The sequence below is a fragment of the Centruroides sculpturatus genome, unplaced genomic scaffold, assembly GCF_000671375.1.
Source record: "Centruroides sculpturatus isolate CEXI.00-Female unplaced genomic scaffold, Cexi_2.0 scaffold125, whole genome shotgun sequence".
Lineage (NCBI taxonomy): Eukaryota > Metazoa > Arthropoda > Arachnida > Scorpiones > Buthidae > Centruroides > Centruroides sculpturatus.
In genome coordinates this window covers 991103-1007810 of record NW_019384337.1, presented here as the reverse complement: position 1 = coordinate 1007810, position 16708 = coordinate 991103, and the positions used below count along the sequence as shown (strand labels likewise).

General features: G+C 27.8%; 1 protein-coding gene across 5 annotated transcripts in view; it reads right to left on the bottom strand.

Moving 5' to 3' along the window:
• Positions 1 to 16708, bottom strand: part of LOC111632585 (latrophilin Cirl-like) — a 64509-nt gene that overhangs the window by 8012 nt on the left and 39789 nt on the right. For all 5 annotated transcript variants that reach the window (XM_023377073.1, XM_023377063.1, XM_023377072.1 and 2 more), the window contains 8 exons: positions 13769 to 13912; positions 13446 to 13663; positions 11451 to 11518; positions 7633 to 7747; positions 7449 to 7552; positions 6984 to 7374; positions 2068 to 2171; positions 60 to 228 (listed from right to left, as the gene is read on the bottom strand). In XM_023377073.1, coding sequence (XP_023232841.1) covers positions 60 to 228; positions 2068 to 2171; positions 6984 to 7374; positions 7449 to 7552; positions 7633 to 7747; positions 11451 to 11518; positions 13446 to 13663; positions 13769 to 13912 — 1313 coding nt within the window. The remainder of the gene's footprint in view (positions 1 to 59; positions 229 to 2067; positions 2172 to 6983; positions 7375 to 7448; positions 7553 to 7632; positions 7748 to 11450; positions 11519 to 13445; positions 13664 to 13768; positions 13913 to 16708) is intronic.

Here is a 16708-nt window from a genome sequence, read left to right as displayed (position 1 = left end):
ATATGTATTGTATATAGTTAATAATACAATACAAAAGTAAAATATAAAAACATACATACCTTTTCATTTTTCATGCAATGATAGATAAATATAAATAGTCCTTGTAAACTGTTAAATACTGTGAAGATATAAGCCATAATAATTGATTCCTTTCTTAAATATATTACACCAAATATCCATGTTATGGTTAATAGCATAACCAACATTGATGCTCCCCTAATATAATTCCTATAAAAAAAATTTCATAATATGAATAATGTTTAACTGCTTTGACAATTATTATAAAAGTTGTTATAAATGAACTACAAGTGTTTATATCATCTTTTATAACAATTCTGATTTAAAAAAATTAAAATTACATAATATTATTATTATTAATTTATTATTATTACATGCATTCATTTCTACATGTTTTTTATTTCTTTTAAAAGATATTACAGTAATTAAAAATGAAAATATGACATATGAAAGGATGAGTAAACTTTTTTAAATTAATTTATCTTCTAATATAAAGGTTAAACTTGTATTCATGTCATAATTTTACTCATTTATGTGTTTTAAGGATCATACATGAATGAACTACATTTAAATTTACCTAAAAGTTACTCTACATTTAATAAAACTTTTACATTAATATTTTTTGTAATACAGTATACTCTTGCTAATTGAACTAATTATTGTATTGGCAGAGTCATAGCTATGGGGGACTAAAAATGGCTAAACCCCTCAGTAGTTCTCATATATATAAGGTGACCAGACATCCCGCTTTTGGCAGGACAGTCCCAATTTTTAACAATTTGTCCCGTGTCCCAGAGCATTTTAAAAAAAGTCCCGAGTTTTGGAAAGATTAAGTTTTTGTCAATTATGTGTCATAAACTTATGTATTATGTTTAAGATTTGTAAAGATCATTTTGTATCACACGTATCAGTACCAAGGTGTGTGTGAGCATCAAAAATAAAAAATGCTGCACTGGCAAAACACTTTGCGTTCATGGCAAAGATCAACAGAAAATGGTTTGGGGCATGCAGCTGCAGTAATGGAGCAGTGTATGTTCACAGGCTGTCTAAACCAGCAAACATTTTGTTTGTTGCATGGCACAGAGCTCTGGTCTGTCACCACCTTAGAAAGTTAGGGACTAGTGAGGGTAATCACATCGGTTTGCATCATTCTAATTTGTGGTTCTTTTACGAAAATTAATGTTATTAAGAGACATTTGTATTTTAGTTTCATTTTATTTTGTTAAGTGACATTTTCAACTTAATTTATATTATTTATGTGTTCATTTATTTTATTGACCACAACTACATTTTCTGTTATTTATATTTTCATATTTACGTTCTATTTTTATGTTAACTGAGGAAGATTGTTAAAAAAAACAGTCAAAAATGTTTTTATTTTACTAATATCTATTTGCTGGATTATTAAAGGTATGTTTTATTTGGATTTAGTTATCCAGTACGTACATTATATATAAATAGAAGGGATTAGTATATTGGATTATAAAATAAGACATTCTTCCACAATAGATGTGACTGACTTTGGGTTTTTCTAAACAGAATATGCACAAAACACTCCTAAACACTTTTTTCTAACATACTTATAGGGAAGACAGTAGAGGAGGCCTGAAGGGTAAAAACTATGAATGAGGGAATAGCAAATTATACAAGCAAAATAAAAGTGGTTTACACTTTTATTGAAGTTTTTATTTTAATGAAAAGTAAGTCACATAGGACATAGGCTAGGGTCTAGAGTTTACTAAATTGATGGCCCCTGTTCCATGTATATAGTCTGGACATTTATTAATCTGCTACTGCATGCTAGTATTCCATAAATTTTAGAGTTGGTTCAAACATATAGTCACAGCACACCTAAAAACAGGTTTCTCAACTCTAAACATGTGTAATTTTTGTGAATCATATGTAAACAGTACGTCTGTAAAATAAATATTATAGTAAGGTGACCAATAGTCCTCCTTTAGGGAGGACAGTCCTTTTTTTTAAGTTCTGCTCTCCCTTGAAAAGTGTCCTTAATTTCTTAAAAAGATATCTTTATTTATATATACTTACTTAGTATTTGCTAATTTGCTTTGTTCTTTAGTTTTAATTGTAGAATTATGTTTTTTTCGATGGCAGATAATGAAGGCACTGAATCCAAGAAAGAAAAAATTGATCTAAAAATAAAATTAATTTTATAAGTTTTTGAAGTCAATATTTTAATTTATAAATAAGTTTATAAAATAGTTAAAATAACAATTTTATTTCAATTATAAACATAAATGTATTATTATATTTTAAAAAATGAATAATGAAATTATATCATAATACAGTTATTATAAAAATTATTATAAAGATTAAAATTGTATGTTGAAATGAAGAGTATTTATTTTACTACATTAATGTTCATTTTATGCAAATTTTGTTTATACCACAATTTATATATTATTAAATATAATATAGGGTGTGTAAAAAGTTTATAAAAAGTTTAAACTGTAATATATATGAAAGAATTTTTGTTAGCCCACTAACGCAAACACTTAACAAACTAAACACACAATAGATGTTAGAAAAATGTATTTATTTATGCATGATATAACTATATACAGGTTCAATCAACGTTGCCAATCAATTCTGATGGTTTCTCTGACAGTAACCCTAGACCCAATCACCAGCAGAACAATTACAAAATTAGTAAATGACCACAAAACATTGAATCACAATAATACTATCCGTACAATAAACAAGAATGATAATTACAAAATAAAATTCCTATAACTAACCTTTAATACTAAACTTACACTAATATGGAAAAATGAAGATAGGGGATGAGAAGTAGAAAAGATGGTGGCTAGGACAGAACAAAGTCACCTGGGTCCTGTGAACGTATAAGCTCTCATTGTTGTGAAGGGTCACATGGAACTTCTTGCACAAATTAACACTTTACTCTTTTTCTTCTCGTTTCCTGAGGGTTTTGATCACCAATCTGTCAGTCACTTATTTGAAAACTCGCAACTGGTCAAGTTGATATCAAATCCCACACTAACAGTCCAGGAATTTCAGATTTCCTCTTGAAGTTACAACTTTACCTGTATACTAAGGTATTGAACAATTTCATATCCCCTCAGTTCAACCTCTCTCTTTGAACACCAACTCAAAAGTGACTCTTCTTCGCCTTGAATGCCCTCAGGTAACCTCTTACTTATTATACTGATTATTTCTGAAAATGGCCCTCACCTCCAAGGAAGAAGAATTAAGGATATTAGAAAGTTTTAGAAGGTAGAAAGAACAAAACAGGAAAAAAATGTACGAAGAACAAAAAGAAAAGCAGACAATATGGCATACAGTCACAAAACATTCATAAAAAATGAAAAAATTATCAAATGAAATGTAGTTTTCATCATAAATATTGTCAGCACAGGGTTTTGTTGATAGGGAGAAAAAATTAGTTTCAAAAATTACTGATAGGTGACATTGATATACAAAAGACAACAAACAGATGTGCAAATGACAATGAAAATGACCTTCAATACAATTTCTGATTGAGGGATAAATTTCCAAGTGTTTTCAGGTCCTTCTACATTGTTCGAATTGAAAAATGCTATTCTCTTTAGGGTAACATTTATCCATCTGAGCATGCCAAACTCTGCACGTGCAGGCTTTGTTACTCTGCTAAATTGTGTTATATCCTGTGCTGGAGACCATGTCAAACACATGTCTAATAAACATTTTTAAAGTCATTTTCATTGTTGTTTATATCTCTTTTGTGTGTCAATGCCACCTATCATTGATTTTTGGAACCAGTTTTTTCCCTGAACGCCATTACTTAACCTTTAATTCCGGTAACATAGCGTTTAATACAATATCAAACTAATGCTTTCGGCCTTACCCAAGGTCAAGATTCTTATACATTCGATTCTAAACATTCCATTTTTGGAATACAGTTTGTTTAAGAACCTGAAGCAGACCTCAGGTAAGGTCGAAAGCATTCATTCGATATTGTATTAAATGCTATGTTACCAGAATTAAAGGTTAAGTAATGTTGTTCATTGGTATTGATAATTAAACCAGAAGATATTGTTAGTTTTTTCCCGTCAACTGGTGCTAATAATAGTTATCAAGCAAACTGCATTTTATTCCAATAATTCTTCCATTTTTTACAAATGTTTACAAATTGTATGAATTTGAAGTTTTTACAGACTTTTTGCCACCTTGTATATAGTTTTTGATATACTCAAAAGCTCATAAGTAATAATTATATAAATGAATAGGATAATTTATTAATACTGAATTTGAAAATGTGTAAAGTAAAATCTGTCCAAAATGGAACCTGCCTATACAGGAAAAATTCTTCAGAATGGAGCAATTTTCTATATTAAAAAAAAAAAACCTGTTCAAAATAGAAACTTGCCAAACCAGAAAAAAGTATTTGGTGTTATGCAATTCCAATTTATGAAGATTTTACTACATATACAGTATACTGTATATTTTTTTAACATATGTGTTTTATATTCAGAAAATATTCAATGAAATAAAAAGATTTTAACATACAAAATGATCAGAATTAAAGTTCCAACCTTACAACCAAAGTCTTTCTACAGGGGTATCCAACACTTATAGAAAAACATCTGTTAGCCCAACAATTGCAAAACTTGGTAGGTATTAATATAATGATGTAGATCAGTGGTTCCCAAAGTGGGTGCTACCAACCTCTGTAGGAAGGTGAATAAACATAGTGAGGTGAAAAGAAGGAAGGGGGCAGCAGGGGGTGCTGGAGTCAGGGTCCTGACCAAACAATGACCATAGGTGAGGGTTGGGATCACTGACAACCTTTCCCTTTCCTCCATTAAAATGGGTAAGAAGAAACATTATGTTTAATGGTTTCCAATATAGAAAACAATGTACTGCAAGAACACAAAGCATGAGGTTCATAGAAAAATTTTTTCAAGCCTTTCTTACTCAAAGGAAGATGAGTTAAGTAGCATTGGAAGAATGATTGGGTATAAGTTTATGGAACCAAGGGCAGTGACTGAAAAAGTTTGGAAATTACTGATGTAGATGATGATGTAAAAAAAATATTTTTAGCACATGCTGATAAGGGTGTTGGTAGCCATAAAAATCTATCATTTTATATGCATTAACAAAAGTATTAATTAATGTGCATTAGATGAAAAAAAACAAAAATTTATTTTAAATTGTCTCATCTAAATTGGAACATATAGCCACTTTAATCAAGATATAAATTTCAAATATTTATTAAAACTTGCATATAGAATATAAAAATATCTAATAATAATGTCAAAGAAAATCTGAAAATGTATCATAATTAAGTGTTTGCCATATAAAAAAAAAAAGAAAAAAAAAAAAAAACCCTTTGTATAGTAAGAACCCCCATACAGACTTGTCTCATGTGCTTTCAGGTTTACATTACTGATAGTTAAAAAAAGGAAAAATACATAAAATAAAAATTCTAATTGCAGGCCATTTTTTAGTGTGTGTGTGAAATCTCACAGCATCTCACTAACTAAGTGACACTTGTTCTCATCTGGAAAAGCATTAATTAATTCACTCATTTCTTTGTTTTGCACAAAACACTGGGATCTGCATCAGTCTTCATCTGATATGCTGCTACATGGAAGGAAATTTGCCAATTGCAGATAATTTAAATCCTGTGTGAAAAAGTGCAGATATTGAGGAATTGGCAGGTATTTGCAGGCATCAAAGTTACATTTCACCAGAAGTTTTGCCTTCATAATTTAACAAATTAAATTTTCTTGCTTGTCCATATAGATGCTTTCAATGAGTGTTTTAGTTCCTGGGAGCCAGAGAAAACTTCACAGATATCACTCAAGCTATATTGGGGTGCTGTATTGGACTACTGGTTGACTTATAATACTGTATGTATGTGCAAGAACATTTCCATCTTGTGACAGACTGTTCAATAAGCTGTCAATGCATCCTGTACAATATAATAGCATCATCCAGTTAGTAAATCAAGGGCACCAAGGAATTCTACCTTTATGAGGGACATTTGTTACATTGTGCTCCTGAAGTGGCATATTTGTACTCCCACCAAGCACTTGAGGGACAACAGGACATGATGCTCAAATGTCTGCATGACATGAATGAATGCTTAGAAATAGCTAAATGCTTAGAAATTTTACTGTATTTAACTTTTTAATCTATATAAGCAAAAAGAAAATAATAATGTAATTATAACAGAAACAAGTATTTCATTTAATGGAAAATCTGCTGTTGTTTATTTAATGATAATTTTTCTATTTGAGATTCATAATTTGTGGCCTTTAAGACTTCTTGAAAGCTTTACGATAAATTATAAAAACCTAACACTTTATAAGCATTCAATGTGGGTACCTTGAAATCATGAGAGTCATGGGTTTACCATTGATGGTATAGGAAATACTTAATAATTAATGGGGTTCTCTATTTTATGCAAATTTCCGCTTACATGAGGAGGTCTTGAAACTTATCAGTCATGCACTGTACTCAAAAGTTTTGTGGGAATGAAAAACTTAATGGTACTTTTTGGTTAATGGGACACCAGCCGATATGTAGAGCAATGGGTAAGATTCAAGCTTTGAATTAAAAGTTTCACACCACCCCCCCAGAATTGTTGACCCTTTGCAAGATATTTGTCTCCAAAGGTCAGTTTTTAACATTTATTAGTCTATGCCTATTCTACATGCTTTACATGTAAATATGCGCCTTGGTGCTTGTTATCACTCACACCTCAGCGCCCAGGTGGGAACAAGTCTCCACACTCCCCTAAAACTATATAACATCAAGTACTCCACGAACAGTCAAGTGGGCTACTCGAAGCTGGCACAGTCGTTTGGGCTAAGTGGTTAAACACAATAGTCTTCTGGCATCCCATTAACCAAAATGTACCAAATGAATTAATATTAAAACTATTTTAAAACATTATTTCAAAGATGTTTTGCAGATAATGAAAAAAATTATAAACTTACCATTACTACTAATATAAGAGGGCCAATAAAACTGAAGATAAAATAATTATCTGCTCTTAACCAGCAATGCTGTTCAGTTCCAAAACTGTAAGGATCCACAGCCGCAGATATTCCAACAATTATTGCAGGTAAAAGATAAGCTATTGCATAATACCATTTAATTCTAGATTTCTCTGATTCAAAAACTTCAACTAATAAAATATAAATATGAAATCCTTCTAAAAGCATCCAAAGAAATGCAGATAGAAAAAAATAATGTAATAATCCAGCCACTATTCCACATAGGATTCTCAAATGAGTTTGATTAATTCCACCAATAAAAATAGTTTCCGCTATCAGAAGACAAATACATAAATTTTTATGAATAGTAATATGATCATTTTTAATTTCCCTAGAAAGAAAAGAAAGTTTAATAAAATTAATCATAATAACAAAAGTATTATAAAGTAGAAATTCTCTCTTTACCTGAATATTTGAAATGCTAGAACTGTAAGTAATAAACATGCTATGGAGATGATGCAACCAATATAAGTAACTACAATTAGTGATGTTTCATTCTTGTAAGATAACTGAAAAGAGTCAATACATTAAAATAAAACAAAATAAAAGCATTTATATATTTATAAAGTTTACTATAATAAATTCTTACTTGTACTGATCTTCTCTTCATGAGAACTGCTGCAAAATTTGTAAGATGATTACATCTGCACACAGTATGAGTTCTATTAAATGTCTGAACCCAACATCCGTTGTCAGACCAAGACCTGAAATAAAGATATTTTTTAATATTCAAAAATAATTCCTGTGCATTTATAATAAAATCAAAATTAATAGTACAGGAACTCTTCGTTAATTTGAACTCAGATATTTAAAAATCCCATTAGTTCGTAACTGTACTATTTGTCCTGGCCGAGAATATAGAAATTTACTTGTTAAGGAATTCGGTTAGTTCAAAAAAATTCAAAGGAAAATTTTGTCCGAACTCATTCATTTAGATCAAAGTGCCTCCATATTATAAGAAAACAATAAACCAAGAACAACTCTAATCTGGTCAACATGGCTTTGCTTTTACAGCAACACATTTTTGCGTGTCACCTTCATGGCCCCCACATTTTACAATGGGGCCCCAGACCAGGATCATTGGTGATTCCTCTCCCCTCCCCTCCCCACTCGAACCGGAGACCTTAGTGGTTTGAGGCAAGAGACCTAATCATTTAGCTGACTTACCACTGTGAGCACTAAAGGGCCTTTTTAGCAAGCCTATATGATAAGGCAGCTAAATGACAAAAAATATTATTTTCTTTTACAAATTAAGCATGCATTTACAAAAGCATAAAAGATTTATTAGAGACAATAGAGGAATTACACTGACAAACACAACATTAAAAACAAAAACAAAATAGTAACCAACACAAGAACTGAAAGAATGACAGGAATTAAATACTGTACTCCAATTAAATCGAACTCAATATTACACAAGAAAATCCAAGCAAAACAAAAAATACAAGCTAGTCATCATACTGGGCTCCCTGACTAGGGTCCGGTCAATCACTACCATATGAGGGCCATGGTCATTAGGGAGGTCACCTTATCCATGGAATAATCTTTTTTCCTCTTATCTCATAAAATATGTCTGAGTTTCAGGATTGCAAGATTGAACTATAAGTAACAGATTGAGATATTTGTAGGGCTCTAGGATACTAGATTTGGGCAACTTACTACTTTTTGAGTTACTTTAAAAATAATTTGAGCTACATTTTGAGAAATTTTGCTTTACTTTTTATGAAACTTATCTGAACAACCTGTGAGGTTCTCACCAAACATGCTGTTTACATGAAGTTTATTTATATTATTATTACAGTAATTATTATTAATTAATTAACAGAAATAACATTCTGTATACATAGGGGCAGATCTAGATTTTTTGGGGCCTAGTGCTTATTGAAGTCCAATGGGGCCCCATTTTCTGTTAGATTAAGAAATCAATTGATTACAATAAAACATAATAATAATGATGATAATTTATAGTAACTACTTTTTATTATATGATAAGGGTTCATTGTTAATGAGAAATTAACTAATGAAAAAGTATTCAAAATTTATGACAATTCAATTTTTGTGGGCCCTTGATACTTGGGAGCCCAGGGCTTAAGCCCTATTAGTCCCTATTAGTCCTTATGTATATCCACCCATGTATACATAGTCATATTCTGTTTGCTTAATAAATTACATCAATTACATGGCATTTGGCATATTGTATAGATATATGTAAATCTTCAATAATTTGAAGTTGCAATTATTTTTTCCCTTGAATTTCAAACTGACAAGGGTTTCCTATATCTGTTNGTTTATAATTTTGATGGCTTTTCTTGATAGCAAACATGTTGAACTTTTATATGATATTAAATTAAAAATTTATATGAAATTTACTTACATGAGAATTTTTTAATATTATAGCAATTGGTTCTGATAATTCAATTAATCCTATGCGACCTAATGATGCTGTAACTATTCTACTGTTTATAACTTGGATCTTTTTATCTTCATTTATAGAATCTGGCATTTCATAATATGAAATCTGATCCATTTTTGGAGAAGGATCTAAAATATTTGCTAATTTTTTATAACTCAGATATATAATTTTGACCATACCTGAAAAAATAAAATATTTGAACATATATTAAAATAAACAATGTACTTAAATTATAAATATTGTAATTATGATATATTTGAAAAAAGTATTCATGAACATCTCACCATTTCTTGCAGAATCTAAAAGAGTTTGTCGAGGAATAAAAATAAAATCTTCTACTTTTGACCAAGGTGTAACAAATATGTAATAGATAGCAATGAAAATGTTATAATGATAATGTACAAAGCAGAATAATAATGAAAATAAACAAATGAGTTGTAATTTATTATTAATTTATAATAATAGGATAGTAATTTATTATAATAAGTTCACTAACCTATTATAATAAATTGTTCAGAATAAGCTAAGATTACACTAAAATTTTATGATAAAAATCATTAATTACATAACCGTGACAAAACAATATCACTGAAACAAATGAAAACAGATAGTGAGAGTGGAATCACTTTCTACTTCATTTTTACTAGCATGATTTTAGCTGTATATAGTAGCTGTATATAGTAGTGTACAAATGCACTTCAAAAGAAATTCATAATGCCAGAACTATTTGATTCAGATACAATTAAACATCATTCATTTTAGCAAGTATTTGGATATAGAGTTCATATACAGGGCATGGCTTTTTTTTTTTAACCTTATCTACCCTGTGAGCACTAGGGTCTTTTTAGCAAGCCTATTATGGGTTTGGCTAGTTGGATGGGTAGTGAAAAACAGGGTTGGACATATCCAAGACAGACTGCTTGCCAAAAAATTCCTAGGATTTTTTGATCTGTCTTGATTCAATTCTGGGATCCTCAAAGTGATGGGCTGCCACCTTAACCGCTTCACCATCCAGCCATATACAGGATGTAGCTGTATATAGTAGTGTATAAATATGTAAATGATTATATAAAACAAATTCCAAAATCTTTCTGGTATTTCAATTTGAAATAAAATTCAAAATGTATTACTTAAATGAAATGATACAAATTTCTTTTAATTACTTTAAAAATATATTACCTTAATTCAAAATCCCAATATACACAACAGGGAAATAAAGATTCAGACTTTGTATCATTGTTTTCATCCTGTNGTAATTTATTATTAATTTATAATAATAGGATAGTAATTTATTATAATAAGTTCACTAACCTATTATAATAAATTGTTCAGAATAAGCTAAGATTACACTAAAATTTTATGATAAAAATCATTAATTACATAACCGTGACAAAACAATATCACTGAAACAAATGAAAACAGATAGTGAGAGTGGAATCACTTTCTACTTCATTTTTACTAGCATGATTTTAGCTGTATATAGTAGCTGTATATAGTAGTGTACAAATGCACTTCAAAAGAAATTCATAATGCCAGAACTATTTGATTCAGATACAATTAAACATCATTCATTTTAGCAAGTATTTGGATATAGAGTTCATATACAGGGCATGGCTTTTTTTTTTTAACCTTATCTACCCTGTGAGCACTAGGGTCTTTTTAGCAAGCCTATTATGGGTTTGGCTAGTTGGATGGGTAGTGAAAAACAGGGTTGGACATATCCAAGACAGACTGCTTGCCAAAAAATTCCTAGGATTTTTTGATCTGTCTTGATTCAATTCTGGGATCCTCAAAGTGATGGGCTGCCACCTTAACCGCTTCACCATCCAGCCATATACAGGATGTAGCTGTATATAGTAGTGTATAAATATGTAAATGATTATATAAAACAAATTCCAAAATCTTTCTGGTATTTCAATTTGAAATAAAATTCAAAATGTATTACTTAAATGAAATGATACAAATTTCTTTTAATTACTTTAAAAATATATTACCTTAATTCAAAATCCCAATATACACAACAGGGAAATAAAGATTCAGACTTTGTATCATTGTTTTCATCCTGTTAAGAATAAATAAAGATTTCATAATATAATTAAATATTTTAATTAATGATTTTGTTTTAATATTGTAATTAAAAAATAAATATTAATATAATTTATTATTATTTAATCAAATCAAAAATATCTATTTGTAACATGTTTACTAATATTGAAATATTACAATGTTGTCTTTTTTGTATTGTTAAAATTCCATATGTAATTTTGATTTTTGTTTAAGTTGTAAAATTTAAATTTTAACATTGTCCATTAACATAAAATATCCATAATAAATCTATTATATTATTTGAGAATGAGAATAAAATAGATAAACTTTTTGGAATGGTCATAGTTTATAATTTTGATGGCTTTTCTTGATAGCAAACATGTTGAACTTTTATATGATATTAAATTAAAAATTTATATGAAATTTACTTACATGAGAATTTTTTAATATTATAGCAATTGGTTCTGATAATTCAATTAATCCTATGCGACCTAATGATGCTGTAACTATTCTACTGTTTATAACTTGGATCTTTTTATCTTCATTTATAGAATCTGGCATTTCATAATATGAAATCTGATCCATTTTTGGAGAAGGATCTAAAATATTTGCTAATTTTTTATAACTCAGATATATAATTTTGACCATACCTGAAAAAATAAAATATTTGAACATATATTAAAATAAACAATGTACTTAAATTATAAATATTGTAATTATGATATATTTGAAAAAAGTATTCATGAACATCTCACCATTTCTTGCAGAATCTAAAAGAGTTTGTCGAGGAATAAAAATAAAATCTTCTACTTTTGACCAAGGTGTAACAAATATGTCATCAGCACTTGGAAGTCTCATACTTGTTACAGAATTAACATTGGAAACAGTAACAGTCATTACTGAAAATTTGAAGGAAAAACAAAAGCTATAACTATGTATTTAAGTATATGTAACTTATTTCAATAAAAATATGCAAAAATAATTATAACAAGCAATTATTTATTGTGACATCATCACAATGCCAGGCTGCAATTTTTTAATTATATTTTTAATTAATTTAAATTAAAATATACGCTCTCCACTTCAAATTAGTAGTGGCTTGCCCCTGTACATCATATTTTTCCTTTAACAATAGTCTTGCCAGTCATCTATCTAACATCTTTCAGAAGAAAAATTTTTGAATTGAAATAACATGACTTCTGGTTTGCATCAGAAGTTCATATATAGTTAATCGGACTCTCCTGCCCCTAGAGTTTCCATATTTGGTTTTGTCTTTTATCTATCTAACTCTGTTCTCAAGATTAAGGAAAGACAGACTGAGTGACAACAGTGGGAATTCATAGTCTTCATTTTTTTTCAAATTGCAGTCCAAAAATTGAAATTATCCATAATATAGAAGAAAATTATTCCTTTTAACTGATTTTCAAAATTTAAAATTGTTTACATAAGTTGTTTCAAATAAAAATAGCAAATTCATAAGAAAATTTTACAAGTTTGAACTGATGATAGTTCTAGGAGAACTGAAAAATGTTTTTTAAATAATTTTTGGTATCCGAAATAGCTAGTTATTGTCTATCTGATTGTCAATATGGTACCAAGTTTCATTAAAGTTAATAAATTATTTTTATGATTTGTCTATTACTTTTTACCAATATCAAAAAAATCTTAGGTGTCTGCTACTGGACAAACATTTTCTAAATCTTTTTCAGAAGTCTATACATCATTAATTAATTAACAGAAATAACATTCTGTATACANATTTTAACATTGTCCATTAACATAAAATATCCATAATAAATCTATTATATTATTTGAGAATGAGAATAAAATAGATAAACTTTTTGGAATGGTCATAGTTTATAATTTTGATGGCTTTTCTTGATAGCAAACATGTTGAACTTTTATATGATATTAAATTAAAAATTTATATGAAATTTACTTACATGAGAATTTTTTAATATTATAGCAATTGGTTCTGATAATTCAATTAATCCTATGCGACCTAATGATGCTGTAACTATTCTACTGTTTATAACTTGGATCTTTTTATCTTCATTTATAGAATCTGGCATTTCATAATATGAAATCTGATCCATTTTTGGAGAAGGATCTAAAATATTTGCTAATTTTTTATAACTCAGATATATAATTTTGACCATACCTGAAAAAATAAAATATTTGAACATATATTAAAATAAACAATGTACTTAAATTATAAATATTGTAATTATGATATATTTGAAAAAAGTATTCATGAACATCTCACCATTTCTTGCAGAATCTAAAAGAGTTTGTCGAGGAATAAAAATAAAATCTTCTACTTTTGACCAAGGTGTAACAAATATGTCATCAGCACTTGGAAGTCTCATACTTGTTACAGAATTAACATTGGAAACAGTAACAGTCATTACTGAAAATTTGAAGGAAAAACAAAAGCTATAACTATGTATTTAAGTATATGTAACTTATTTCAATAAAAATATGCAAAAATAATTATAACAAGCAATTATTTATTGTGACATCATCACAATGCCAGGCTGCAATTTTTTAATTATATTTTTAATTAATTTAAATTAAAATATACGCTCTCCACTTCAAATTAGTAGTGGCTTGCCCCTGTACATCATATTTTTCCTTTAACAATAGTCTTGCCAGTCATCTATCTAACATCTTTCAGAAGAAAAATTTTTGAATTGAAATAACATGACTTCTGGTTTGCATCAGAAGTTCATATATAGTTAATCGGACTCTCCTGCCCCTAGAGTTTCCATATTTGGTTTTGTCTTTTATCTATCTAACTCTGTTCTCAAGATTAAGGAAAGACAGACTGAGTGACAACAGTGGGAATTCATAGTCTTCATTTTTTTTCAAATTGCAGTCCAAAAATTGAAATTATCCATAATATAGAAGAAAATTATCCCTTTTAACTGATTTTCAAAATTTAAAATTGTTTACATAAGTTGTTTCAAATAAAAATAGCAAATTCATAAGAAAATTTTACAAGTTTGAACTGATGATAGTTCTAGGAGAACTGAAAAATGTTTTTTAAATAATTTTTGGTATCCGAAATAGCTAGTTATTGTCTATCTGATTGTCAATATGGTACCAAGTTTCATTAAAGTTAATAAATTATTTTTATGATTTGTCTATTACTTTTTACCAATATCAAAAAAATCTTAGGTGTCTGCTACTGGACAAACATTTTCTAAATCTTTTTCAGAAGTCTATACATCATAATTAACATATTTTGAGTATAGGCTTCTAAACTAAGATTTAAATATTTTATTATTTGAATATATTTTGTAATAATATTTAATTATGAATTTACAATATATTTTTTATAACACTGAATAATGAGTAAATGAATTATACTGTTTTGTTCATGTTTAAAAATTTTAAATAATTCATATATATATTATACCAGTACATAATTTCAATTAGATACATTCAGGATTAAATGAAAATTATTGCTTGTTCACTCTTTAAAATTTAAAACATAAATATAATAAAAGAGAATGCTAGATATACTTTTTTTTGTTATTTTTTATTGGTTTAAATCTAAAGTGAATTTTTATTATATCTTTATTATAATAAATATAGGTTCTTTTCACTAAACATCATTTTTAAAAGTTATATGTAACAATATAACAATAACTCTCTAATATATCATTCATAAACAAATTAAACTTAAAAGGAATTTTAATTTAATTTGTTTTTAATAATATAAAAAATATACTGTATATATTACATAAAAAACCAATTTAATATTTACTTGAAATGTATTACAAATGGATATCTAAATGATAATATATTTTTAAATTTCATTTTACTGTATATACATATATTTGCAATTTCATAAAATTAGGATGTATCTCCATGTATATGTGATATATGTGTGACAATTTAGACTAACTAGCAGTTAGTCTAAATTGTCTTCTCAAATGACAAATTAAGTTTCAATATATTATAGTAATCCGATACGTAATTGCTCATTGAGATGATGCTGAAATTTTACACATGAATTATATAGAAAATGGAGATCAAGTCTTAATGATTTTGAAATTAAAACAATATATTTAAGTTTAATCAATGCTTTTCTTGCATGATTTTACTAATTTCTTACAGAAATTGATTTCAAATATTCATTTTTGTTATGAAATTTTTAAAATAAAATACAAAGTTAGCAGTTTCAAATTTCCATACAGTTCTTGAGTAATTTTAAACTTTATTAATATTCAGTTATACACACACACACACACACACACACACAGTTATTTGAAATTTCCAATTTTCTAATATATTTGAATTAAACAGATGTTTTTCCATGGAATTGAATAAATTATTTATTTCATTTGATGCTAAAAACTAAATAAGTATCCCAAACTTTGTTTTTTTTAAAAAGACATTTCTATCATTTTCATTTTCCTTATTTTTGTTCCCAGTTTGGCTTTTTACCATATTACTTTAATACAGTGTATTTCTGGCAAATATAAAATTTACTTTTTTTAACAATTATAATATATTAAATACCAAATTTTTTTTATAAATTATGATTTAAATTTGAGAATTTAATATATAAAAATTTTTCTTCTTTATTAATACTTTGATCGGTTTAATTAGGCTAATTATTATCCTTGAATGATATTTAAGTATATTAAAAGTTTTCAAAAGATTTCTATCTTTTATATTACAGAAACAATTGGATATTCATAATGAAATTTTTAAAAATTGTTTTAGAATTTTGAAGAAAGTATAAAATTTTTGTGCATTACTACATGAAAAACACAATTACCAGTAATATTATATCTCTATAATTAAAATATTGAATAACTTTGATTGTAACAAATTAAAATTTAATAGATTACCATAATTAAAAATAAAGTACAGTCGACCCCCTATAACACTATTGATTTTTCCGTTTTATATGAATTCCATGTTGTATGAGTCACTTAGCTTTTACAAATACGTGAGCCGGTCACAGCCCAGCACATGTATTTGTAAAATCTAAATGACTCGTACAACATGGAATTCATATAAAACGGAAAAATCAACAGTGTTATGGGGGGGTCGACTGTATACCATATTTACACACATAAATACATTAACAAAATTGAAGTACTCATAAGCTGATTTATATTTTGTTTGAAAACAGTAAAAATTATTATTAAAATAATATAAATATGCTTAGAATGGCTCAAGATTGGTT